The sequence below is a fragment of the Lissotriton helveticus genome, chromosome 6 (assembly GCF_964261635.1).
Source record: "Lissotriton helveticus chromosome 6, aLisHel1.1, whole genome shotgun sequence".
NCBI lineage: Eukaryota > Metazoa > Chordata > Amphibia > Caudata > Salamandridae > Lissotriton > Lissotriton helveticus.
Genome location: NC_136067.1, coordinates 1,628,761,002 through 1,628,786,407, shown reverse-complemented (window position 1 = coordinate 1,628,786,407; position 25,406 = coordinate 1,628,761,002). Strand labels below are relative to the sequence as shown.

Genomic DNA, 25,406 nt, shown 5'->3' with positions numbered 1-25,406 from the left:
CATTGAAGAAATCATAGGTTTTAGGGGTGTTATAGTTAGTTGGACATTTCACTCGTACAAAACCATTGAAATTCCCCCGTTATAGTTAGTTGTACTAACTATAACTCGCGCGCCCGCAATCCACTGCTGATGATGTCACATATTACATTATTATTCCCACATTTTTCAGAAGCCCCAGGGGGCTGGCGGTCCCCGGAGCTGGGGGGGCCTCAGAGCCCCCCTCTCCAAATGTTTTTAAGCCCGGGGGTGGCGGTCCCCGGGGTAGTGTGGGGGGGATTGGGACCCCCCCACACTATTTTTTGAAAATGCCCCCGGGGGCTAATAACCTTCAATGCGCGGGAGCCCACGCTTCGTTTTTTTTTCTCAGCAGTGGGGGGGCATTGGGGGTCCTTGTGAGACCCCCTGAGCAGGCCTAGGGGGTCAGGGTGTGTCTACCCTGCCCCTTTTTCACATTTTGCGCCGTTTTGTTTGGGCGTTTCTTGTGCCTCGGTTCTACAGAGACACAAGATGGCTGCCAACACTTCCTGATTTGGAGTGTTGACAGCCAATTAAAATACAGCTCGTGCACAGCAGGGTGCGCGTAGGCTGCGCTTAGGGTGCGTGGATAGGTACGCGGATCCACTGCGCCCATAGATATATAAATGACTTTAACTGTCATTTTCTCAGGAACTACTGAACGGATTTACACCAAATTAGCAAAAGGCACGAGTCTGAACCAAGAACTACCTCTTTGCCAAATTTGGTGTAATTCCATTCAGCAGTTCGGGCTGTAGCTGCGGCTAAAGGTCCTATGGGAAATTGCCTGGGGAAAACGTGTTTTGGGACCCCCCCTTTTTTCTCGGCCCCCGCTTGATGAATCATCTTTCAGGATAGGAGCGGGCCGGAGGTGGCCAAAAGTTTGGAAAATTTTGTGCAGATTCGTCAATCGGGGCCAAAGTTATTCCAAATAGAATGTTGCAGATTTCCTATTGATAATAGGTCCTAACTATAACTACCTACTGGCGACCGCCAGTAGGTATATATATATATATATATATATATATATATATATATACATATACATACACACACACATACACACACACCAACACTATGGAGGAGCGAAAAAGCAAAAAGCTTTAATTAGTTAAGAACCCTCCCCCCCCCCAAAAAAAAAAACCTGTACATTATAGAGGGTTAACCTGTCTTTTTAAATCCTATTATGCTCTGCAAGATTGTTACATGGCCCAATATATATTACATAGTGTGAGATAAACACCCAGGTAAGTCAGTATGATTAGCACATATCTGGGATATTTTGTTGGGGCCTCACCCACAGGTCTTTCTTTCTCTCTATCTCTCTGTCTCTCTCTCCCAATCTCTCTCTCTCTATATATATATATATATATATATATATATATATATATATATATATCTATAGCGCAAGATGAGAGAAAAATAGTGAACTTGTTCTTATGTACATGCTTACTATGATAATATTCTAGTAGTACTGTATTTTTCACGATAATCTGGTACTGGACCCTCTGCTGCAGATACCAATCCCATCTTTTTTTTTACACAGTCTGTTTTCATTTTGCTTTCTTTTGCAGTACTAAAGTTTGCTTAATGCCAGTGCCAGCTTTTAGCGTGGGCAAGCTGGGCCCAGGCCGCCAATTTTCAGAGGGGTGCACAAAACTGTCTGCATTAAAATCCTGCGACAGCAGCTTCCCTCTTACTTGAGTCCAGTGATTCAGAATAAACTACTTTTAACCCCTTTTGCTTTCTGCAGGTGTTATTTTACACCCCATTGCTTCCCCTCTTATCTTCGAACCCCCATGCCGACGCTCACCAACACTACCATCAAATCCACCATCAACTTGGCACCAGTGTGATCGAGCTATGCTATGAGTGAAGCAGAATATTATTGGAAGTCTGTTACTGCTTTGATGTGTGAATGACCTGTAAACACAAAATGAACCCCCTGCTACCTTATTTTAAACACCAGCTGCAGCGAGGGTGCCAAATGTCTTTCTGCTCAAGGCACTCTCCAAGTATGGGCTGGCTCTGCCTAATTCAGCCCAACTCAAGTTCATAGCGAATTGAACTGAGAAATCTGGACCTTGATGGCCCCGGGTCCTGGTTGCTGGGAGTGAGTAGAGCAGGTGTTTTTCAGGTGCACAGACTAGGGTCAGGTGCTTTATCAGGACTGCGGGCAGCCAGCATGTGAGGAGTGTTCACATAGACAATCAAGGAGGTAGCCGTTAAAAAAAGTTAAGCTTTCCGATTCCTTCAAATTAAGAAATAATCACATTTTGTTGGGAATTGATCCTAATTTAGATTACACCATTATTGGCAAGGACTCAAACTATTAACCTTCTGGAGTAATATCCTCTTGGTGTGCACCATAGCGTAGCATGTGTGATACTAGCTGTTTTGTACAGTGATGCGCCTTTCTAGTTGACCTGTCCGCATTTCCATAACTCTGTTGGTCTGCAGTAATCACTTTATCTGTTAGAAACAGTTAGTTATAGATTCCTTACCTTAGAATTACCCCCAGGCATCAGACTGGATCTGGAAAGTTTTTCGTCAGCTGACCCCTGCGCGTCAAAAGTCGGCGTCGGTCGGCTCCGCGTTCGTCATTGGCGTCGTGGTCTCCGGGATGGTGTTGTGGTAGTTACATAAACGCCACCCTTGTGCACTAACTTCGGTTCTTTCTTTCCCGCGCCAGCAAGCGCAGATTCGGAGAGAGCGGTACCCCCAGTCACTTTTTGACAGATTTTTTAACGACTTTTGTCGATTTCGTTTTTGGGTCTAACATTGACTCCTGATGCACAAGGGATGCTCGGCTTCAAGGCCTGCAGTTCCTGAACCCGACCGATGTCTGTGACGGATCCGCACCGCATGTGCCTCTACTGCCTGGAGTGCAACCATGACCCCAAGTTGTGCTCCAACTGCCGAACCATGGCCCCAAAGTCTGTGCGGGAGCGGTCTCGAAAGCTACTCGAGGCCCGGCAGTCGGCGCCACGTCGTTCAAGGTCCTGGTTGCGTGTGAGGTCGAGGGACTGATCGCGGAGCCATCATCACTTCTCATCTAAGTCTTTGCACTAGGGGTCAGGTAAGTCGAAGCATGAGAAGTCCCTCGCCCGTCGGCTGACGCGGTGAAGGGGGTGGGTGGTGACACCCCCGCGGCTCTGCGTGCGGAGCCTACAGGGTCGACTCTGGCCTTCCCTCCCTTCCCGGTACCGGGAGCGGGTCCTGCCCTGCTTTGTTAGTTCTACCAAGCGATGCATGCCATGTTTGAGCAGCCCGACTCAGCTGGTGCGCCTCCGTGCCGTGCGGACTTCGCTGGGGGCCTTAGGCTTTTGACACCGGCGGCTCCAGCATCGGCACCACAGGGCCCCCCCTGGATTCAGGCCTGGATCCTGATCGGCGCTAGTCGACCTCGTTACATCTCCACCAGAGCCGATTCCACCTGCACCACAGCCGCAGCCGGCGCAGGCTGGACCTCCAGCTGGCGTCGACCCCGGCTTCAGCCAGTTTAGCTGCCAGAGGAGGGTGAGGAAGACTTTGAGGGGTCTGGTGACCCTTTAACTGACCATTTGGATTATGAACAGGACTGGAGAGAGGAATTGGGGGATGCCAGTGGTCTGGACACCTCACCAGACCTTGGCATGTTGTCTCCGCCTACCGTGGCTATGGTGGAGGGAGCGTCTTACGCAGTGGTGTTACGTAGGGCGGCCGAAGCTCCTAAACCTCGAGCTATCTACTGTGGCAGTCAGGGCTAACCTCCTGACAGAGGTGCTTCAGCCGGCAGTGAGCTCTTCGGAGCCTCTACTGCAGTTTAATGAAGCCCTCACGGACATCCTTTTGGGCACCTGGTCCAGGGCCAACAGGGGCTCCTGTGGATAGGATGGTTGCCCGATGCCACCGCCCGGCCCAGGGCGACCCCACTTTCCTCTCCCAACATCCCTCCCCTGAGAGCTTGGTGGTCCAAGCTTCAACGTCCCAAACCGTATTCCCTAACGCACTACCGGACAGGGAATCTAAGAAGCTGGATCAGCTTGGGAAGAAGTTGTTTTCTTCCTCCAGCTTAGGGCTGCGGTCGGTAAACACTGCATGCCTTTTGGGCCGTTATTCCCACTCCGTGTGGGATACGGTGGCGCAAGTGCTGCCTCAGTGTCTGGAGGAGGCCTGGGCAGTACTCTCCCGTGCTATTGCCAAAAGGAGAGACGCAGCAAAATGTTATCATCCGCATTGGACTGGACACTTCCGACTCACTGGGTAGGACCATTTCAACGTCGGTGGCGCTTCGCAGTAACGCCTGGTTGAGATCGATTGGCCTTTCTGGGGATGTCCAGAACACTTTGATGGACATGCCCTTTGTTGGCCGTCGCCTGTTTGGCGACAAGGCAGACAGTGCACTTGAGCGCTTCAAAGTCACTCGGGCTACGACGGAGTCCTTAGGCCTCTCCACCATGCCCCCTGCACAGTATGCCTTTTGCCCCTTTCGTGGCCACGGAAGGGGTGCCCCAACATGTTCCTTTCAGAGCCACAGGCAGGCGCAAGCTGTTCAACCTCAGTGCAGCTGGGGACGTGCGAACCACCGACGTGGTTCTGGTGGCCAGCGGGCGGGCCAGTCCACCACCGCCCTCTCTGCAGCAGCCTCCAAACCCTTCTAGTCTGACCTTACAGGCCCATCAAACGCCAGTGGGCAGCAGGATCCGCCATCACCTCCCCCACTGACGCACCATCATGTCGGACAGGTGGGTTTTGCAGATAGTCCGAAGGGGCTACTCCCTCCCCTTTGAGACTACTCCTCCAGCCATGCCACCCCAGTACCATCGCATGTCGGGTTATCACCTGGCCCTTCTCCAACAGGAAGTTACGGCTCTCTTGGCCAAGGGAGCCATCGAGCGCGTTTCTGCCCCAGAAGTAGGTTGTGGCTGCTATTCCCACTACTTTCTGGTGCCCAAGAAGGATAAGGGCCTCCGTCCTATCTTGGATCACAGGGACGTCAACCGCTTCCTCTGGAAGGAGAAGTTCAAAATGTTGACACTGGCTCAGGTCTTGCCTGCCCTCGACCCTGGAGTCTGGATGGTAGCGTTGGACTTTCAGAACGCTTATTTTCACATCTCAATCCTGTCGGCCCACCGGCGTTACCTGTGGTTCATGTAGGACATGAGCACTTTCAGTTTACCGTGCTCCCCTTTGGCCTTACCAGTGCCCCTCGGGTGTTCACGAAAGTGATGGCGGTGGACGCAGCTCATCTGCGCAGATCAGGGGTTCCAGTCTTCCCCTTTCTCTACGACTTGTTGTTGAAGGCGGGCTCACCCCTGGCAGTCGTCTCCCACCTCCAGACTACGGCCGACCTCCTGTATTCGCTGGGGTTCTCCATCAATGTGCCGAAGTCACACCTGACCCCCTCTCAGAAGCTCCTCTTCATCGAAGCAGATCTGGTCATGACGCAGTTTTGGGTTTATCCTCCCGAACAGCGAGTCCGGGATAGTCGGACTATGATTCCGATTTTTCAGCCTCTATCCCAGTTTTCAGTCAGCCTGACCCTGAGGCTGCTGGGCCTCCTGCATCCTGCTAGTCGATCATGTCAGGTTACATATGCAGGTTCTGCAGTGTGACCTGATGTTCCAGTGGGCACAGCATCAGGGGAATCTGTCCGATTGCATCCAGATCTCGGAATGCCCTGCATAGCAATTGCAGTTGTGTCTCACGAACCAGGATTGAGTCAACGGCAGATCCCTCTCCCTTCCCCAACCAGAACACACAGTGGTGACAGACGCATCCCTTCAGGGATGGGGCGGCCACATGGAAGAGGCGGAGATCAGAGGCCTCTAGTCTCCGGCGGAGTCCGAGCTCCACATCAATCTTCTGGAGCCTTGGGCAATCCGTCTTGCACTAAAAGCATTCCTTCCCTCTGTCCGGGGAAGAGTAGTGCAGGTGTTCACGGACAACACCTCTCCCATGTGGTACTGCAACAAACAAGGCGGGGTGGGGGTTGTGGACCCTATGGCAAGAGGCCCTCCGTCTCTGGATATGGCTGGAACATCAGGGCATATTCCTGGTTGTTCAACACCTGGCAGATTCACTGAATGCCAGGGCAGACGAACTCAGCTGCAGGTGCATGATGGATCACACATGGCGTCTTCACTCTGAGGTGGTGCACGGTCTCTTTCTACAGTGGAGAGAGCCTTGGTTCGATCTATTTGCCAACGAAGAGAATGCGCACTGTCAGAAATTCTGTGCGTTGGGATTTCCAAGGCGGCACTCGCTAGGCGACGCTTTTCGTCGCGAGTGGAGTTGCGGTCTTCTATATGCCTTTCCGCCTATACCACTTCTGCCCAGAGTGCTGAAGAAGATCAATCGCGACCGGGCCCAAGTCATTCTTGTGGCTCCAGATTGGGCACAAAGAGTCTGGTATCCCGAGCTGCTCAACATGACCATTGATCCTCCGATCCGACTGCCCCTTCGGGAGGATCTTCTGTCTCAGCAGTAGTCCTCCACCCGAACCTGTCCAGCCTCCACCTCCTTGCGTGGAGATTGAGCAGCAGCAGTTGACGTCATTTGACTTGCCTCCCGAAGTCTGTGATGTAATCTTGGCAGCCAGGCGTCCCTCCATGATGATGTTATATGCCGGCAGATGAAATAAATTTGGGACATGGTGCACAGCAAAGGCTGTGGATCCCCTTTCTGTCATTCTTTCTGAGGTTCTCTTGTTCCTCCTGTCTCTGGACCAGTAGGGCTCTGCTCTGGGCACTCTTAAGGGCTACCTCTCGGCCATTTCAGCCTTTCTCAGGCTTCCTGATCAGTCTTCTCTTTTCAAGTCCCCTGTTGTAAATAATTTCTTAAAGGCATTACTCATCTCTTTCCTCCTGTTCCTTTCATGATGCTTCAGTGGGACTTGAACTTGGTTCTTACTTATTTGATGTGCGCTCCCTTTGAGCCGCTACATAACTGTCCTCTCAGACTCCTTACTTTGCAAACTGCTTTTCTGGTGGCCATCACCTCTGCGCGCAGGGTGAGTGAGCTGCAAGCTCTGTCTTCCAAGCATCCCTTTCTGGCTGTTCATCTGGACAAGGTCGTCCTCAGAACTCGACCTTCCTTTCTTCCAAAGGTGGTCACTTCTCTTCATATTGGCCAAACCATCACTTTGCCCACCTTCTTTCCGCCTTCGCATCCTTCAAAAGAGGAAGAGAGGCTCCACCGTCTGGATCCAAAACGTGCGCTCTCCTTCTATGTGGATCACACCAAACAATTCCGGGTGGACGACCATCTCTTTGTTGGTTATACGGGCGCTAAGAAAGGTCGGGCTGTGCACAAACGTCCATCTCCAGGTGGGTCGTTTAGTGCATCAAGGCCAGCTATTCTTTGGCAAAGAAGGAGCCTCCAGTGGGGCTGTGCGCCCATTCCACCAGGGCGACGGCAGCTACTACTGCTTTGGGACGGGGAGTCCCCCTGCAAGACATCTGTCAGGCAGCCACGTGGGCATCGCTGCACACGTTCACCAAGCACTACTGCCTAGACAGCCAAGTCCAGAGAGACGGCTTCTTTGGCTGTTCTGTTCTCCAGGACTTCCTCCTCCAGGGTTGGTATTGCTAGGGGTATCTATTCTAAGGTAAGGAATCTATAACCAACTGTTTCTTTCAGATGAACAAGTTACTTACCTTCAACATCCTTTCAGGGCCGTAGATTTGTGCACCAGTGGTCAGTGTCTTGCATGGCTCTGCGCTTCTGGCGTGGAGAGTTGTGTACAGAACTGACGTCAGCGCGCGAGGGCGGTGTCTATGTAGCTACCGCAACGTCATCTTGGCGCCAAAGACGAACGCCGATCCGACCGATGCCACCTTTCGACGCGCAGGGGTACTGCTGAAGAAAAACTTTCTGTATCCAGTCTGACGCCTGGGGGTAGTTCTAAGATAAGTAGTCTATAACTTTCTTACAGATATATCGTTACCGAAGGTGAGTAAATTGTTCTTTATGGTGTACCCCTGGAAAGTTCTCTGAGAGGGAATTATGATCCAACAGCCAGGTCTCAGCAGTGCCATATGAATAGTGTTGTCCGTATATGTATCTCCGGAGTTCAATTGAAAGTCATTTGAAGTTGGGGGTGTGTGTGTAATGCCTGCCTTTCTCTGTATTTCCCCAGACTGGCAGAAGACAGAGGCCCAGAAGAGGCGGGAACAGCTCTTGCTCGATGAGCTGGTCATCCTAGTCAATAAACGTGATGCTCTGGTCAGAGACTTGGACGCTCAAGAGAAGCAGTAAGTTACTTCACGTGTACACTAAAGACAACACCACTAGCTGGATACAAATTGTATGCTGCTGCGTAAAGGTTTCCAGTCTGGGATATCAGCAGAAAGGAATAGAATTCTTCATGTTTAACAAACAGCATGCCATTTCCAGCCAATACCAAAATCTTGATATCGTGCCCTTGGAATGAGTGTTCCTCTCTGAGCACTGCTCTCCTCCAGCTAGTATCCAATTCTCAACACCATGGCTCTGTGACCAGTGTACCTCTCTGAACATTGCTCTTCCTCAGCCAGTACCCAACTCAAAACTGCAGCTCTGCGACCAGTGTTCCACTTGGAAAACTGCTGTCCTTCAGTCAGTACCCAGCTCTCAACACTGCAGCTCTGCATCCAGTGTCCCTCTCTGAACACTGCTCTCCTCGCGCCAGTACCCAAATCTCAACACTGAGACCAATGTCTCTTTTAACACTACTCTTCTAGAGCCAGTACTCTACTTTCTACACTTTGGCTCTGCAACCAGTGTCCCTCTCTGAACACTACTCTCCTCCAACCAATGCCAAACTCTCGACACCATGGCTCTGCAACTAGTATCCCTCTCTGAACACTGCTCTCAAGCCAGTACCCAACTCTCAACACTGTGGCTCTACGACCATTGTCCCTCTCTGGACACTGCTCTTCTCCAGTCACTACCCAACTGTCAACACCGAGGCTCTGCACCTGTGTCCTGCTCTGAACACTGCTCTCCAGCCACTACCCAACTGTTAGCACCCAGGCTCTGCAGCCAGTGTCCCTCTCTGAACACTGCTCTCCACAAGCCTGTACCCAACTCTCAACACTCTGGATCTGCGACCAGTGTCTGTCCTGAACACTGCTCTCCTCCAATTACTACCCAGTTCTCAACACCGCTGCTCTGCTAACATTGTCCCTCTCTGAACACTACTCTCCTCCAGCCACTACCCAACTCTCAACCCCAGCTCTGTAACCAGTGCCCCTCTCAGAACACTGCGCTCCTCTAGCCACTAGACAACTTTCTACACTGCCACTGTGTGACCAGTGTCCCTCTCTGAACACTGCCCTCTTCCAACCACTACATAACTATCAACACCTCTGCTATGTGACCAGTGTCCCTCTGTGAACACTGCCCTCCTCCAGCCACTACCCAACTCTCAACACCGCAGCTCTGCAACCAGTGTCCCTCTCTGAACTCTGCTTTCCAGCCACTGCCCAACTGTCAAAACTGGGGCTCTTGATCACGTCTCTGAAGGCTGTACTCATCAACCGGTATCTAGATCTTAATTCTGCTCCCCCGAAACCTCTGTCCATCTTTGAACACTGCTGTTCTCCAGCCAGCCCAGTACCCCCAACTCACAACACTGGGCACCTGAAAACAGTGCCCAGCCCTAAACTGTTCTGTCACCCAATGAGTATCCAACTTTCAACACTGCGCCCCTGCAGCTAGTATCAGTTATGAACACTGCTCTCGCCTAACCACTATCCTACTTTCAACACTGTGCCTCTGCGGCTAGTACCAGCTCTGTACGAGGCCTTCGCCTAACCAGTATCCAACTTTCAACACTGCACCCCTGCAGCTAATTCCAACTCTGAACAAAGCCCTCACCTAATCAGTATCCAACTTTCAACACTGCGCCTCTGCCGCTAGTACCAGCTCTGAACACGGCCCATAACCAAGCAGTATTCAACTCTAAAAACTGTGCCCCCTGCAGCTAGGACCAGCTCTGAACACGGCCCTCAGCCAAGCAGTATCCAAATTTCAATACTTAGCCCCTGCAACTGGTACCAACTCTGAACACGGCTGTAGGAGGCTGGTTTAGTATATGTTGTCCACTTAATGAAGTAATGCATCTTGCACTATTCCAGGCAACCAAAGTTGTAGCTGTGGAGAGCAGTATTCAGGCTTATCTTGAAAGAGTGTAAAGCGTCTTGTTTGCCCACATTTAATCAGTAGTGTAGACTGTGAGAAGTTGGCCTGATATATGATGCTCACTAGTTCTAGTGATCACCTTGTATCAGTCCAAACAACCCTTATGGTGATTGGTTGTAAGTCAACCTTATAGACCAGCTATCCTAATGGTAGCATGGACAAAGCAGTCTTAGGCTAAACTCTTTTGGCATGTGAAGCCAGCTGTTTTACCACAATATAACCCCTTGAATACCAGATGAAAGGACACCACACAGGTTGTTATGAAAATAAACAGTATATTTATTAATAACAACACCTCTGAACTCTTTATGAGGTCAGAGGGCTAAGCACATGACAATCTCTTACGAAAAACACTACAAGTTGCACAAAATTACAATGGTGCCCTAGGGGCACGACAAACCATATACTAAGTAAGTGGAATGTGAGAGTCGATAAAAGGAATGGAGCTGTCCAGAGGCTGTAGGATCGATGGAACCACGCTATACTAACTTCAGGTAAGTAATAGGAGGCCCACGGAACACGTGTGCAGAGTGTGAACACACACGCGAGATGCGTAACAACGTCTATGGACAGTACAGTTCAAGTAAAAGGTGAGTACAAACAATCCTGACTAGGTAGGACTAAAACGACTGTGGAACTGGACACTAGGACAGTTAAACTACCCTTGAGCACCGAAATGCTTTTGTTACCTCACCCACGGGCCGCGGGTGCATAGGTGTCAAAGTGCGTCGGGTTCTCGCGTTGAAGTCAATGGAGCCTGAAAGAAAAGATGCTGCAGGCGACCAGGAGGAAGATGTCCGGTGCAATCCAAGGGTGGATTGTTGAAGAAGAAGACCTGAAAGCAGAGGGGACAATGTTCACAGTCACTAGCCAGTGACTGGAGTGGAACCAGGAAGGAACCAGATGTCGTCGTCGCAATCAGGTGAAAAGTGGACGCTTGACTCTGCAGCCACGTGGACCAGGAGGTGTCTTTGACGACCAGGGTGGAGGCACGAGCTGCCCCACGCAGGCTCTCGCTGTCGGCGGTGTCGGATCCGGGATTGGACTCAACAGGCCTTGGCAAAGGCAACCCACGCGGTGAAGGGAAAAGACATCTGGTGCGGACTAGGAGAGTCCGGGGTGCCCCTCTTTTGGAAGGGAGCAAGGGCCAGTCTGGAGCAACCAGACCAGCAGCAAAGATGCAAAGGTTCGTCGTCTAGGAGGTCACTAGCCAGCCGGCAAGTGACCAGACAACGCGTCGAGCAGCAAACAAGCAGAAGGGCCCCACGCAGATCTCGTGGATGCTGGAGGGCTGATCTTCGGTGCCGGGGCTGCTCGGGGCTGGGGCTTCTCAGTCCCCAAAGCACTTGGTCGAGTTTACCTCGGGAGTCGTGCTGGAAGCTAAGTGCAGGTTCGTTCAAGATGGCCGGTCCCACGTGTCTCGTCGCACCCACGGGTCTCAGCTTTGCTGCAGATGTAGGTAGAGGTCGGAGAGGTCTGGGAATCCGGGTCTCGTCGGGCTCTGAAGTCTGGATCCTCGAGGGAAGACGACAAAGTGAAGCCGCTGGACGCTTGATGGTGCCTGCAGTTGCAGGGTGGACACTCCTTGTCCACAAGGGAGATTCTTCAGTCTTCTGTGGAGCAGAACGTCAAAGGCCAGAGTTTCTTCTTGTTGAATAGTTCAGGATAATCTAATTTGGAATGGGACCAGCTCCTACCTTTATTCTCCTAAAGGGGGCTGCACTACTGACTAGGTCCCTCCCCTGGGTGGGACCAGGAAGGGGGGTGGCTACACCCCCTATCCTTTGTCCGGTTTCCCGCCAAAGCTGGGGCTGGGATGCCCCAGCAACTGCTTTGAACCGGTGTATGCACAGGGCACCTTGTGTGCCCCAGGCATGTCTCATTCCTTTCAGGCCTATCCTCCCCAATACACAAAATCCTGTCTGGGGTGGTGCTAGCACCTCCCAAGGCAGGGAACCCTTTGTCCAAGCCATCCTCGCTGGAAGGACTCCCAGCAGCAGGAGGTCAGACTTGTGTCTGTGGTGGCAGCATCCATTTTGTGATGCTGAGGCTCGAGTTAACTTTAACCGGGGTTCACAGTTACATACATGTCGTGTCCCTCTAGAAGGGTGAAATGCTACCCCCGTCACCAGAATTGGCGAGGGAGTAGTATTCCAAATCGTATGACACCTTACTCGACATGTTTTGATAATGTTATACCAGAGTTAGCATTTAACCGCGAGGTTGATAATGCACTTAAGAGTATATGGTATAGCGTTATCATGGAACAGCTATTAGGACTTGGTTCCGCAAGCTGCAAACGGGCTCAGCTCATGCCAGAGCACCATCTCACGTAATTCCAAGCACTCTGCCTTCAGGATTGATAAGGCCTTCTATAGGAGTGACTGATAGGAATATATGTGTCCATTTTAGGGTTAGATATAGGTATACTATATCTACAGCAAAGGGTGTTTACACCACCTTGCCCCAGCTGTCATGCAGCCAGTTGTGTCAGATTTAAATGGCCAGCCAGGGGTGGCATAATACATGCTTCAGCCCCTGGTAGGCCCTGGGTACACCTATGCCCTGGGTACAGGGACTGATAAGGTGGCCCAGTACCAATTTGTAAATGCACCTAAAGTACATGTTTGTCAATTTAGAGAGAGAACAGCTAGGCTGTGGGTCTGATTAGCAGGCCCACAGCCAGGGAAAGTCGTAAACCAGTGAAGCAAAAAGCAAAAATCTGGGGTGACCATAGGATTGCAGACCCCACTCTCCTACATAGACTAGATGAAAAAGAACCCCACAGTGACTATAAAAATAAGTCTGTTTATTACACAACACAATCACCTACACATTGGTATATCTCCTATCCATAGATATCAACAATAAACATGTTAATACTTGCAAGAAATCACGTAAGTAGCACAAATATACACTAGTCTCCAGAAGTAGACCAAACCATATACTAAAAAAGTGGAATGTGAACTGCAAAGAAGAACAGAACTTGTACCAAAGGTCTCAAAGGAGCTGGGTGAACCAGCAACCACCCAAGGTAAGTACCCAGGAACCCCAAGGAGGCTGTGTGCAGAGTGAAAACACAGCTGTGTGCGCACTCGAAGTCTATGGAGAAGTCGCATGGCTGTTTTAAAGAAAAAAGAACTGTTTCCGAGGACCCTGAAGAAACCTTTTGGAATACGGAAGGTTGGAGAACCACCCCACCCATGGATGCCCGATGAACCAGGTTACCTGCACCAAGGAGGCCAGATGCATAGAGGTGAAGTGACGTCGGAAACTTCCGTAGATGACAATGGAAGACTTGGTGAAGAAAAGCCTCTGGAGAAGTCTCTGAAGAAATACAGTGGAATCCAAGGATGGATTCTTGAGAAGGAGAACCTGCAAGCAGAGTGGACAGAGTCTATGCCACTCAGAGACCAGGAGGCACAGAAGCACAACGCCACCCTTGGTAGGGAGCTCTGGAGAGTTGACGCTGACCTTGTCGCTGCAGCTTTGGGGACTAGGCGATGTTGCGGAAGACCAGGAGCCATGCACGAGATGTCCCCCGTCGGATGTTGGTGTCTAGGGGGTTGGTGTCCGTCAGGAGCACCAACAAAACCTTGGTAGCCGCAACTGGCGTGGAAGACGACAAGATGCAATTGTTGGGACCAGCAAGGTCCAAGGGACTCACCAAGTGCAGGAGAGTCAGAGCAGGCTCCGAGCAAGCAGGGGAGCCCACCAAAGCAGAAGTAGACACTTGGGAAGACTCATAGGCCGAAGGCACATGAGTCACAAGAGGACCTCAGCCAACTCACCAAAGAGGGAGGCCCACAGTGCAAGGGATTCAGTAAGGATGCTGATTTTCAAGGGATGAGGTGCTGGAGGCTGGAACTTCTTGTAGCTCAAAGATCTCTGGAGGGCAGACCGAAAAACCCTTGGCAGCAGCAAGCCGACACAGTGCACACGGGTTTAGACCCAGCGGCTTTGAAGAGGGATACTGTCCTCCAAATTGCAGGGAACGCAGGTCAATTCTCTGGAGAGCTGCAGAACCACCACCCCTGTTGCTGGACCTCAGGAAGTCAGTAGGACGACAGGTGCAGCAGACCGGTCAGCTGAGTTGTAGTGCATGCAGATGCGTGAGAGTGACACCTTCACTCCAATGGAGAGTTCTTCCGATGTCCTTGATGCCCATAGGTCTTCAGGAGAACCTAAGCGAAGCACAGACACAGATGACACAGAAGACTTGGAGACCAGGAGCAGCACGAGTTTTCCTTAATACAGTATCAGTTCCTGTCGAAGAGTGTCTTTGTTTCAGAGGTGAGTCTTGTTCCACGATGAACTTGAGGACCCAGCCACATGGCAGCCCTTTAATACCCAAGGAAAGGGTTGGAACGACTCACCCCCTCCCCTCCCCCCCCCCCAGAGTAGGGACTGGACGGAGGGAAGGATACCCCCCTGTCCGTTGTCCAGTTTCACACCAGAGTGGGAACCAAGGGTTCCTGATCTGGCTCAAAGTGGAGTAAGCAAAGAAGGCACCAAATGCAGTTTGGTGGCACTGAAAAGTGCCCCACCCCAGCCCAATACACTAAGTCCTGTCTGGGAGGTGGTCACACCTCCCTGTGACAGGAAACCTATTGTTCTTCCATCCCTTGCTCGAGCTCAGCTCAGCAGCAGGAGAGCAGAACAGTGTCTGTAGTTTGCATCAGCACTAACTTGTTGGTAGACCCTGAAAGACTGAAACCAGGACTGCATGGGGGGTCCCCTAAGGGGTCCCCCCATACGTGGGATCATGCCTCCAACACTGGAATCGGTGTGGGGTATGATTCCAACATGTTTGATACCAAACATTACCAGGTTCGACGCAGCCATTATATAGTTAGACGTCTCATTTGTTTTGTTACATCTGTTTATTATTTTTCTGCCACAATCAGCTTACATAATGATCAAATATATCAATACGTGCTCTTTCGTTCTCTCTTAGGCAGTGGTAAAAGCATAATACATGTGATAACACAATCGGCATATTAGGTCAGGATGAGTTATGTCCAACCGTTAAGTAACAACTAAGTAGTCCCAATATTCTCATGTTATCACTGGAGTACACAACTGCATTATAAGTATGTATGTGCTGCAGAACCATATAATAATAAATCAAACTATCCTTCCCTCTCACATACCACCCACTCCCATTGGCGTGTAATTTACTACATTGCAACATATCACGATAGTAGACTGGATCAGTACTAGTTAAACGGGGCTCCGTGTGTATGTCGGTGTACAAGAATATAACTGTTGTGGGGGGGGGGGAAATACACTCACACGCTCCTATATCTGTCTATTGGCTCAACTATTTACGAGGCTCCATCTCCTGCATGTTCTCTTGACTCCGAACCTGAGTCCGCATCTGCAGCCTTCAAGTCCATGACCAGGCCTTCCCATGACCGCGCTGCTTCCAGCGCCTTATCATTGTGGGATCTCTGGGCCTGCTGTAGGCGAACTATGCTCTCAGTCCCTGCCCACGTAAGCAATGCAGCCTTCCATCTGGCAAAGCTGGGCCCTCTTGCAGCTTTCCAGTGGGTTGTGATTTCTGATGGACACATCTGCCAGTGGATTCCACACCTTGTGAATCTCCCCCTGCGTCAGCAACATTCGGAAATTCTTTTTGTAGCTTCGCGCTGACGACGTCACAGAAGCACGGCATCGTGCGCGGCTCCGCTGACGTCACCGACTCCATAAAAGGCCCACGTTGGCGTGATGACATCAGTTCCCTTTTTTCCGCGTCGTCAATGCTAACGGTTTTCGAGGGATCCTCTGTAGCTTTTATAGTAACTTTGTTACTGTTTGTTGGTTTCAGTGTCTTCTTCTGTCGTTGTCTTCTGACGAGATGTCCTCGAAGAAGACCGGATTCAAGCCGTGTGGTGAATGCAGGGAAATGATGTCAATCACGGACCCGCATGAAGATTGTGTATGGTGCCTGAGCTCGGACCATGATGTCCAAAGGTGTCCGTCCTGTAAAAAAAGAAACCCAAGGCCCTTCGTGAAAGAGAGGCGAAGCTCCTGGTTGGTAAAATGAAAGCTAAAAAGGACAGGAAGAGCTCTAGGTCGCGATCGAGGTTTCGTTCGCGGTCGCCTTCGAAGTCGTCATCGGGGCATGCTTCCAGATTGGCAAAAAAGAAGCACAAAAAGAGGAAGCATGGATCTCGACATCATTCTGCGCCAAGAAACCGTCAGGTGTTAGCCGCGCTTTACAAAAGCTTTTACATAACATAACATTCTGGGAAAGATTCAGATTCGAAGCTGAAGTCACCGAGTAGAAGGCATCGCAAAGATGATATATCTCCTTCACCAGAGGCTCTGGATCCGGAAGGTGAGGCTTCGCCCATGGAGTTGCCGGAGTATTCACCGGCTCCGGTGTCGAATCCCTCTCCGTTGCCATCTCGAACACCAACTCAAGAGGAGGAAGAGGCTCCCTTGCCTGAGGGTTCGACGACTCTGGCACACCAACCAGAGGAAGAGGTCGACAAGACTCCGGTGCCACCTCGAGAGCAGCCTGTGGGTCTATACCCTCCCTTTCCAGGCCCGGGACAAGACCCTACACAGTATTTGAATGCCATGTATGGTGTCTTCACGAGAGCCATGTACCCCTCTGGGGCACCGGTTGGTCCCATGGGTTAGATGGCCTATAATCTGTGAGTCCCCCAGACTTATTCTCCGGCGCCATTTATGCCGGCTCCGACGCCGCCTTGGCATTTCTCAGTGCCGCCGAGGTCTTCGACGCCGATTCCTTCGTCACTGGCGCCGGCTCCTGTTCGACCTCGAGAACAGCGGCCTGGTCCTCCGAGTTCGACGCCAGCTCCATCTGAGTCGATTGCGGATCCGCCAATGCCTTTACCGAAGGAGAGGTTGAGACGTGAGGCTCAGCGACTTCTAGAGGAACAGAGGTACAGAGAAGCGGAGATAATAGAAGGTGAGCTGCAGGAATCGGAAGATTTCTTTGATGACCTAAGGGAGGCTAGTGGATTGCAGCTGTCTCCGGATTGGGAGTTATGCTCTGTCCCAGATGCCCTTTCTAAGGATGTGGCACCATATCATGTGGTCATCAAGAAGGCAGCAGAACTGTTGAATTTGAATCTGCCTACTGTGGAGTACAAGTCTAATATATTGACAGAAGTCCTCCACTCTTCATCTTAAATGGTAGAGCCTATGCTTCCTTTCAATGATGCTTTGACAGAGCCAATTATGGAGGTGTGGAGTAGACCTCTTAAGGCTCCTGCAGTTGCTAAAGCTGTCGCAAGAAGATATAGGGTGGCTCTTGGGGACCCAGACTTTTTATCTTCACATACTTTGCCAGAGAGCTTGGTGGTGCAGGCAGCCTGCTCCAAGAAATCTGCAGGTGCTTTCCCTCAGGTGCCTGGAGACAAAGATTAAAAAAAACAGGACCAATCCGCAAAGAAAGTTTTTTCGTCAGCGAGTATGGCTCTCAAGTCAACGAATGCTACATGCCTCTTGGGGCGTTACATCCATGCTTTGATGGATTCTGTGAAGCAGTTGGCCCCTAAAATTCCAGAGGAAGACAGAAATTGTTTTAATGAGGTGCTTGTTGACACTCAAGCTGCTGCTCGGCAAGTCATCCAAAGTGGGTTGGATACTGCTGACTCGGTGGCGAGAGTCATGGGATCTTCAATTGCCACCAGGAGAGCGGCCTGGTTGAAGACTTCCGAATTCTTTGCGGATGTCCAGGCTGCCTTAATGGATCTACCTTTTGATGGCTCAGGCCTTTTCGGAAAGAAGGCTGATGCTGCGTTGGAGAGATTCAAAGACAGCAGAGCTACAGCCAGGTCTTTGGGTTTACAATTCAGAGGAACTGTGGGCAAAAGGTTTAGGGGGTTTGGAAGGTCCTCCTTTCGCCCCTACAATCAGTCGAAACAACAACCCCAAAATCAGCTGTATAAGTCATACAGAGGTAAACAAAGGGCTCGTCCTCGAGTACGTCAAGCATCACCCCCCTACTCCTCCTCTTCTTCTCCCCACCCCCCTCCAACATCAGCAAAGCAGCCCTAGATCCGCCATTCCCGATCATGCGGGTCCTTTGGGAGGGTCGGCTTACCTATTTTCTACGAGATTGGGAATCGGTCACATCGGACCTTTGGGATCTCAATCTCGTGGAGGATGGGTATTCTCTTCCCTTTCGGGAGTTCCCTCCGAATTACCCTCCTTGCCAAGGGTTTTGCTCAGAGGACCACCTGCTACTCCTGCAGGAAGAAGTCCTGGCGTTACTGAGAAAAGGTGCGATAGAAGTGGTTCCGGAGCAGGAAAGGGGTCAGGGATGCTACTCCCGGTATTTCTTGATCCCCAAGAAGGATGGCAGACTTTGTCCAATCCTGGATCTCAGGGTTTTAAACCTCTTTCTGAAGCAGGAGAAGTTCAAGATGCTCACCCTTGCGCAGGTTCTTCAAGCGCTGCTGCAAGAAGACTGGATGGTGTCGATCGACTTGCAGGATGCATATTTCCACATCCCCATCCTGAAGTCGCACAGGAAGTATCTCCGTTTTACGGTGGGTTCGCAGCATTACCAGTTTGCGGTCCTTCCGTTTGGTCTTACTTATCCGCTTCTAGTCTTCACCAAGGTGATGGCTGTGGTGGCGGCACAACTCAGAAGATCAGGGATACCAGTTTTCCCTTATCTGGGCGATTGGCTAATCAAGGCAGAATCCCCAGAGAAGGTGCTCCATCATATGCAAGTCACAACTCAGTTGTTGTTCAGATTGGGTTTTTCGATAAATGTACCCATATCTCACCTGGTGCCCTCCCAGCGCAACCTGTTCATAGGTGCTGTACTGGATACAACTGTGTGTCGGGCATTCCCTCCTCCTCAAAGGATTTGCGACATATAGGAAATGATTCCTTTATTTTACAATGGAGCGGTAGTTCCAATCCTGAAGGTGCTCCGTCTGCTCGGTCTGATGGCTTCATGCATTCTGTTGGTCAACCATGCACGCTGGCACATGAGGGCACTCCAGTGGTGCCTCTGCAGGCAGTGGTATCAGCACAACGGAGATCTCAGGGAGTCAGTGAGGATCTCCAGAGAAGCTGCAGCGGATCTGTCTTGGTGGAGCGTGGAGGGCAATCTGTCTCAAGGAAAGCCCTTCCATCTTCCTCCGTCGGTTGCCACAGTAATAACGGATGCATCCACTCTAGGGTGGGGTGCTCATCTGGGGGATCTGGAGATCAAGGGTCTTTGGTCTCAAGAGGAAAGGTTGCTTCACACCAACCTTTTAGAGTTGCGGGCGATACGTCTGGTGCTCAAGGCCTTCCTCCCTTCCCGGTCAGTCGGTTCAAGTCCTGACGGACAACACTACCGCGATGTGGTATGTCAACAAGCAGGGAGGAGTGGGGTCGCAATGTCTCTGCAGAGAGGCTCTGCGTCTTGTCCTGGGTTCAGGACCATCAGATTTGTCTGATGGCAAATCATCTGGCCGGAGTTCTGAACGTACGTGCAGACCGTCTCAGTTGTCACGAGTGGAGGCTTTATCCGTAGGTGGTTCGTCACGTCTTCCGGACGTGGGGAACTCCTCAGGTGGACCTGTTCGCCACTCACGAGAACACTCACTGCTCGTCATTCTGTTGTCTCCAGTTTCCGATGCAGGGAGCTTTGGGGGGCGCGTTTCAGTTGAGTTTGGACTCAAGACTCCTTTACGCGTTTCCTCCCATACCCTTGATTCCTCGGGTTCTGAGGAAGATACGTCAAGACCGGGCCCAAGTCATTTTGATCGCCCCGGATTGGCCAAGAAGGGTGTGGTACACAGATCTTCTCCACCTCTCCTCGTGCCCGCCGCTCCGTCTCCCACTCAGGGCAGATCTCCTCTCTCAGATGGCGGGGCATGTTCTACACCCCCACCTCCAGACCTTACACCTTCATGCCTGGTAATTGAACGGGGCAACCTGAATTCTTTTTCTCTCCCACATGATGCGGTGGATGTCATTTTATCGGCCAGGCGTGATTCCACCAAGTCTATCTACTCTTATAGATGGTCTAAATTTGTCTCTTGGTGTGGGGAGAAGCCCATTGACCCTTTCAAGGCTCGATTGTCTGACATACTTCAGTTGGCTCTTTCTTTGGTTCAGCAAGGGTTGGCTGTGGCTACGTCAAAGGTTATCTTTCCTCCACACTTTCACGAAGCATTACTGCTTGGATTCCGAAGTGAGGAGGGACGGCCACTTTGCGTGTTCTGTCCTTCAGGATTTTCTAGTTTAGGAGAGTGGACACCCTCCTCCGGGAGTGGGGACTGCTGTGGGACTCTATTCACAAGGTGAGGAATCCACTGGCAGATGTGTCCATCAGAAGAACAAGTTACTTACCTTTGGTAACGCTTTTTCTGGTGGATACAGTATCTGCCTGGGGATTCCTCACTGGCCCACCCGCCTCCCCATTGTCCACTCTTCTATACCTGATTTAGTGTAATGTAAATATTTTATTGTCAAAGGAAATGTTTTATAATTGCTTTGATGCATTGACGACACACCGTGTGTGTTATTTTGATTATTTGGTACTGTGTACATTGTGTGTATATCTACTGTTGTTGATCTGTCCGTGTGCGTCGAAGGCATGGATAAAAGGGCGGAACTGATGTCATCACGCCGACGTGGGCCTTTTAATGGAGTCGGTGACGTCAGTGGAGCCACGCACGATGCCGTGCTTCTGTGACGTAGTCCACGTCGGCGCAGAGCTACAAAAAGAATTCTGAATGTTGCTGACGCAGGGGGATATTCACAAGGTGAGGAATCCACAGGCAGATACTGTATCCACCAGAAAAAGCGTTACCGAAGGTAAGTAACTTGTTCTTCTCTTTGAGCAAGCAACAGTCCCAAATCCAGTAATTTACTAGTTATTTTTGTCTTGCTAGTATGGGGGAACCAATGCAGTAGGCAGGTACCCTTGTCCGGAGCAATCTGCTGCTCCGTAATATTACAAAGTAGAGCCACTACGTCCTCCCAGTATGTACCCAAATGTGGACAATCCCATAGTAAATGTAACAGGCTCGCATCCACTAATGTACAGCGGGGGCATTGTGCTGTGTCTACATGAAAATATTGATTTATCTTCACCGGGGTAAGATATGCCCTATGCAGTATGAAGAAATGAACTAGTTGGAATCTGGCATTTCTTGTGCTCTTCAATGCCCTCTTAACTATTTGTGCCGAGTCTGGTATTTCTTTATTAATATCTGTCATCCATTGATCATGTATCTTCTGTAGTGGCGGCAAGCCTCCCCAAGCATATGTCGATATAAGTAGGTGACGGCTTTATATGTGCCCGCTGCCATTACCACATATTGGCATGCTGAGCTCACCGGTAGTACTTTTGGATGGCAGCTATCAGGGCAGCGTGAATTAAATAGTGCCCCCGCGGGAGCCCGAATCTCTCCTGCAATTTACTATAGGGCAGTAAAGCGCCATCTTCGTATAGGTCTCCCACTACATGTATTCCAAGTGACTCCCACTCTGCAATTGCCGACCAGTCCCCTTCATGTGGGAGGACAGTACACATACCCAAGGGTATCTCCGGGGCATAAGGCGCTGGATCTTAACTCTACAGTGGTATCGTCTCCAGCAAAGCTTCAGAGTGCGTTCCTCAATGGATAATGAATCCATATATCATTTTTGCAGGAGTACAACAAACGACAGCACGTGCCGAGGTATATCCGGTTCAATTTCTCGCTCGGGACCAGTGAATGCCAGCGCTACCGCCTGGGTGAGCCCCTGGAACTGTGCAGCCAAATAATACAACTTGAAAACGGACACCGCAAGACCCCCCTCCGCTCTCGGGCGTATCAGTGTATCCAGTGCCACCCTCCGTCTCCCGTTCCCACAGATAAATCCACCAATCATAGATCGGAGCTGCTGAAAAGTAGCGGCAGGTATTCACACCGGTAGGGTTTGGAAATAATAAAGCAGACCGGGAACTGCCACCATTTTCAATAGAGCCACACGACCTGCCACTGATAGAGGCAAGGTTCCCCAAAACTGTATGCTACTCTTAAGTCCTCGCATCGCCCTGCCAATTTTACCATCCAGTAAGTCCTCCTGGGTATGATAAATATGCGTCCCAAGGGAGGGAAGACATCGGGGTTCCCACTTGATGTTCTCCGCGGGTGCGTGCGAGTTGCATAACTGATCGACCAGGAAAACACAAGTCTTTGCCCAATTCACTCTGAGTCCCGAAATTTCCCTGAACTTGTGAAGCAACGCACGTGCTCCCTCCAAGTACTCCCCTGCATCCTTTAAAAACATCAAAAGATCGTCTGCGTATAACGAGATAAAGTGCATATGACCTCGGAGTCGTAGGCCCTGGTAAGCTCTCCCCAGCCTGGCACGAACAGCCAATAGCTCTATGGCCAATGCAAATAACAGTGGGGATAGTGGGCATCCCTGTAGAGTTTCACGCTCGCCGATGAATATAGTATTTCCATCCAGCGTACATAACCCTCCCCGAGTCCAAAGGCTCTCATAATAAAAAACAAGTAGGGCCACTCCAAACTATCGAATGCTTTTGCAATATCCACGGAGAGGATTACGGCCAGGTTGTCCCCGCCATGGTCCTCACCAAGAATGCGTAGCAATTGGCGTACATTACCTGCGGTGTTGCGGGTAGGAATAAAACCGGCCTGATCAGGATGAATCAAACGCGCCATGTGCGGGAGGAGTCGAGTGGCCAGAATACGGCTCAAGATTTTATAATCCGTGGTGATCATGGACAGGGGGCGATACGCAGAGGGGTCAGCAGGGGCCTTCCCTGGTTTAAGTAGAGGGATGATGACCGCTTCCCTAGCAGATGTCGGCAGAACCCCCAACTCCCTGGCCTCTCTAAAGACCAACAGTAATCTAGGGGCAAGGATATCTATATAGGTCGAGTAAAACATGATGGGCAGGCCGTCAATTATCAGAGTCTTGTTTCGCGCCATCTGTTTGATAGCGCACCTAATTTCAGACAGCGTGATGTCTTGGCCAAGGGAGTCAGCCTGCTCCGCATCTACGATGGGTAGCTCTAAATCTCCCAGAAACTCTCGCATGTCGGTTTCATTGGCCTGCAGTCGACTATCATAAAAAGCTCTATAATAGTTACAAAATCGGACATTTATCTGATGCTGGGTGTATTCCATCTGTCCCGTTGGGGAAGTCAGCGCCAGTATAGGGGTGCTTCTAGGGAGGGGGTTAGCCAATCACGCCAGCAAAGTACCCACCTTGTCTCTTTCTGCATGCGTTCGGGCCAGATAAGCCCTATGGTCAAAGCACCTCAAGCGTTCTACCACTGTAGCCACGGCCTCCTTAGAACCCACAACCAGTTCTCGCGCCTCAGAGTTAGTTGAGTGGGTTCGCTCAGCCTCCCTAAGCTTTCTCTCCGCCAAGTCGATTTCTTGTAACAACAACTTCCGCACTCCCACCCATTTAGTAATACACAAGCCCCGGATCACCACTTTAAAGGCGTCCCACTCTATTGCAGTCGTCGTGGCTGTGCCCTCATTATCACCAAAATATTGTTCTATTCCTGTCTCTAACTCAGCAGGGAAGGTCGGGTCATCTAGCATCTCCAGACGCAACCGCCAGGATGGTACAGCCGGGCGCTCCAGGGCCCAGCAAAAGCTCACCAACAGCGGGTTATGATCCGAAATGGTGCGTGATAAATATTCGCTATGAGCTACCATTGTTGTGAGTCCAGCGCTACATAAAATCGCATCCAGTCTCACATGCAAATCATGCAAGGCCGAGAAGTATGAATAATCTCGTTCTCTAGGGTGTTGTGCTCGCCACACATCCGTGAGTCCCCAGCTATCTTGCCACTGGCATCTGATCTTCGATAACTTATGTATTGGGGCATCAGGCAACTGGGGATGGGATGTACCCATGGTCACATCCGCTATGGAGTTAAAGTCCCCTCCCAAAAGTACCGGGTTCGTGAAATAGACGGCCAGAGTTTCAGACATGTGAGCAAAGAAGATCGCCTGTTACACATTATGGGCGTAGATACTGCAAAGGGTCATATCCCGCCCATGAAGGCGTCCTACAACCACCACATAGCGGCCTTCAGGGTCTACTAACTGGTCAGTCATCTGGAAGGGGACCCCCGCCCTGACCCAAATCAATACCCCTCTCGCAAAAGCAGAATAAGTAGTATAATAAAGCTGCCCTCTCTACCTACGCTGCAATGCTAATCCTTCAGTCTTAGTTAGATGTGTCTCCTGTAGGAATACTATCTGTGCGCCTCTGCGTACCAGATAGGAATGGGCCTTATATCGCCGTTGCATAGAGTGTAAACACCGCACATTCCAAGTCATACATTTTACATCAGGTAACGGACCCATAAACCAATTGTAAAAACACAGTAGGTCGCCGATCCCTCCAAGACACGCAGGTGAGTACCATTCCCCAACCAAATCTCTCAACATCCCAAACCCCACCCTTATCATTACCCCCCCCCCCCCCCAAGAACAGGCAAACTATCCAAACTGACCCCAACAAATGCCCTCAAGATAATATCAAAGGCATGCTAACTGGGAACTATCTGGTGGGGGTAGGGTAGAACCTTACAGAGCAACAATAGCCAGCCAATGCATCCAGCACCAACCCCCCAGTAAGGTCCGATCTCCCATTAGTGAAGGTGATAGCGCCACCCAGCCGATAAAGTAAAAGCATTTCAACGACCAACTGTCATCACTGGTCACCAAGCGCCCCGGTCACCCCAATCGTAAGCAGCTCGGTGCATGGCGAACTGCGAGGTGCGTAATGACGAACGCCCTCAGGACGAGTCACAGAGTCTACCTTGCCTGTCATTGAGCGTCCACCATATCATCTGCCGTACCCGGTGTCACCGTGGGAAGAATCTGGCTGCCAGTCTCAGATAGCTCAGCTTCTGTATCATCTGCTCCTTTCTCCGAGCCCTTGGATGCCACTGGCGTGGATGGCTCAGCCCCAGCAATATCCACAACAGCCTTTAGTGCCGCCAAACGTTCTGTCTCTATCTGAGACACAGAAGGGCCCCCAGGCACTTATCGTCGTCTCCTATCTCGGCAAGGTCGACGAAGCTGCTGCTCCATTGCCGGATGTCGCGAGGGTAGGCCAGCTGCTCCCTTGCCAGCTTGGTATTCCTCCAGCCATGTCCAGGCCTCCTCAGGGCTATTGCTAAAATGTGTTTTACCATCTAGTACGATTCGCAATCGGGCAGGGAACATCAAAGAATATTGTATGCCTTC

At 50.8% G+C, this 25,406-nt stretch overlaps 1 protein-coding gene across 6 annotated transcripts in view; it reads left to right on the top strand.

Moving 5' to 3' along the window:
* The window catches only part of EHBP1 (EH domain binding protein 1), a 2,232,712-nt gene that overhangs the window by 2,193,526 nt on the left and 13,780 nt on the right, over positions 1 to 25,406 (top strand). For all 6 annotated transcript variants that reach the window (XM_078649460.1, XM_078649459.1, XM_078649456.1 and 3 more), the window contains one exon: positions 8,138 to 8,252. In XM_078649460.1, the coding sequence (XP_078505586.1) occupies positions 8,138 to 8,252 (115 nt within the window). The remainder of the gene's footprint in view (positions 1 to 8,137; positions 8,253 to 25,406) is intronic.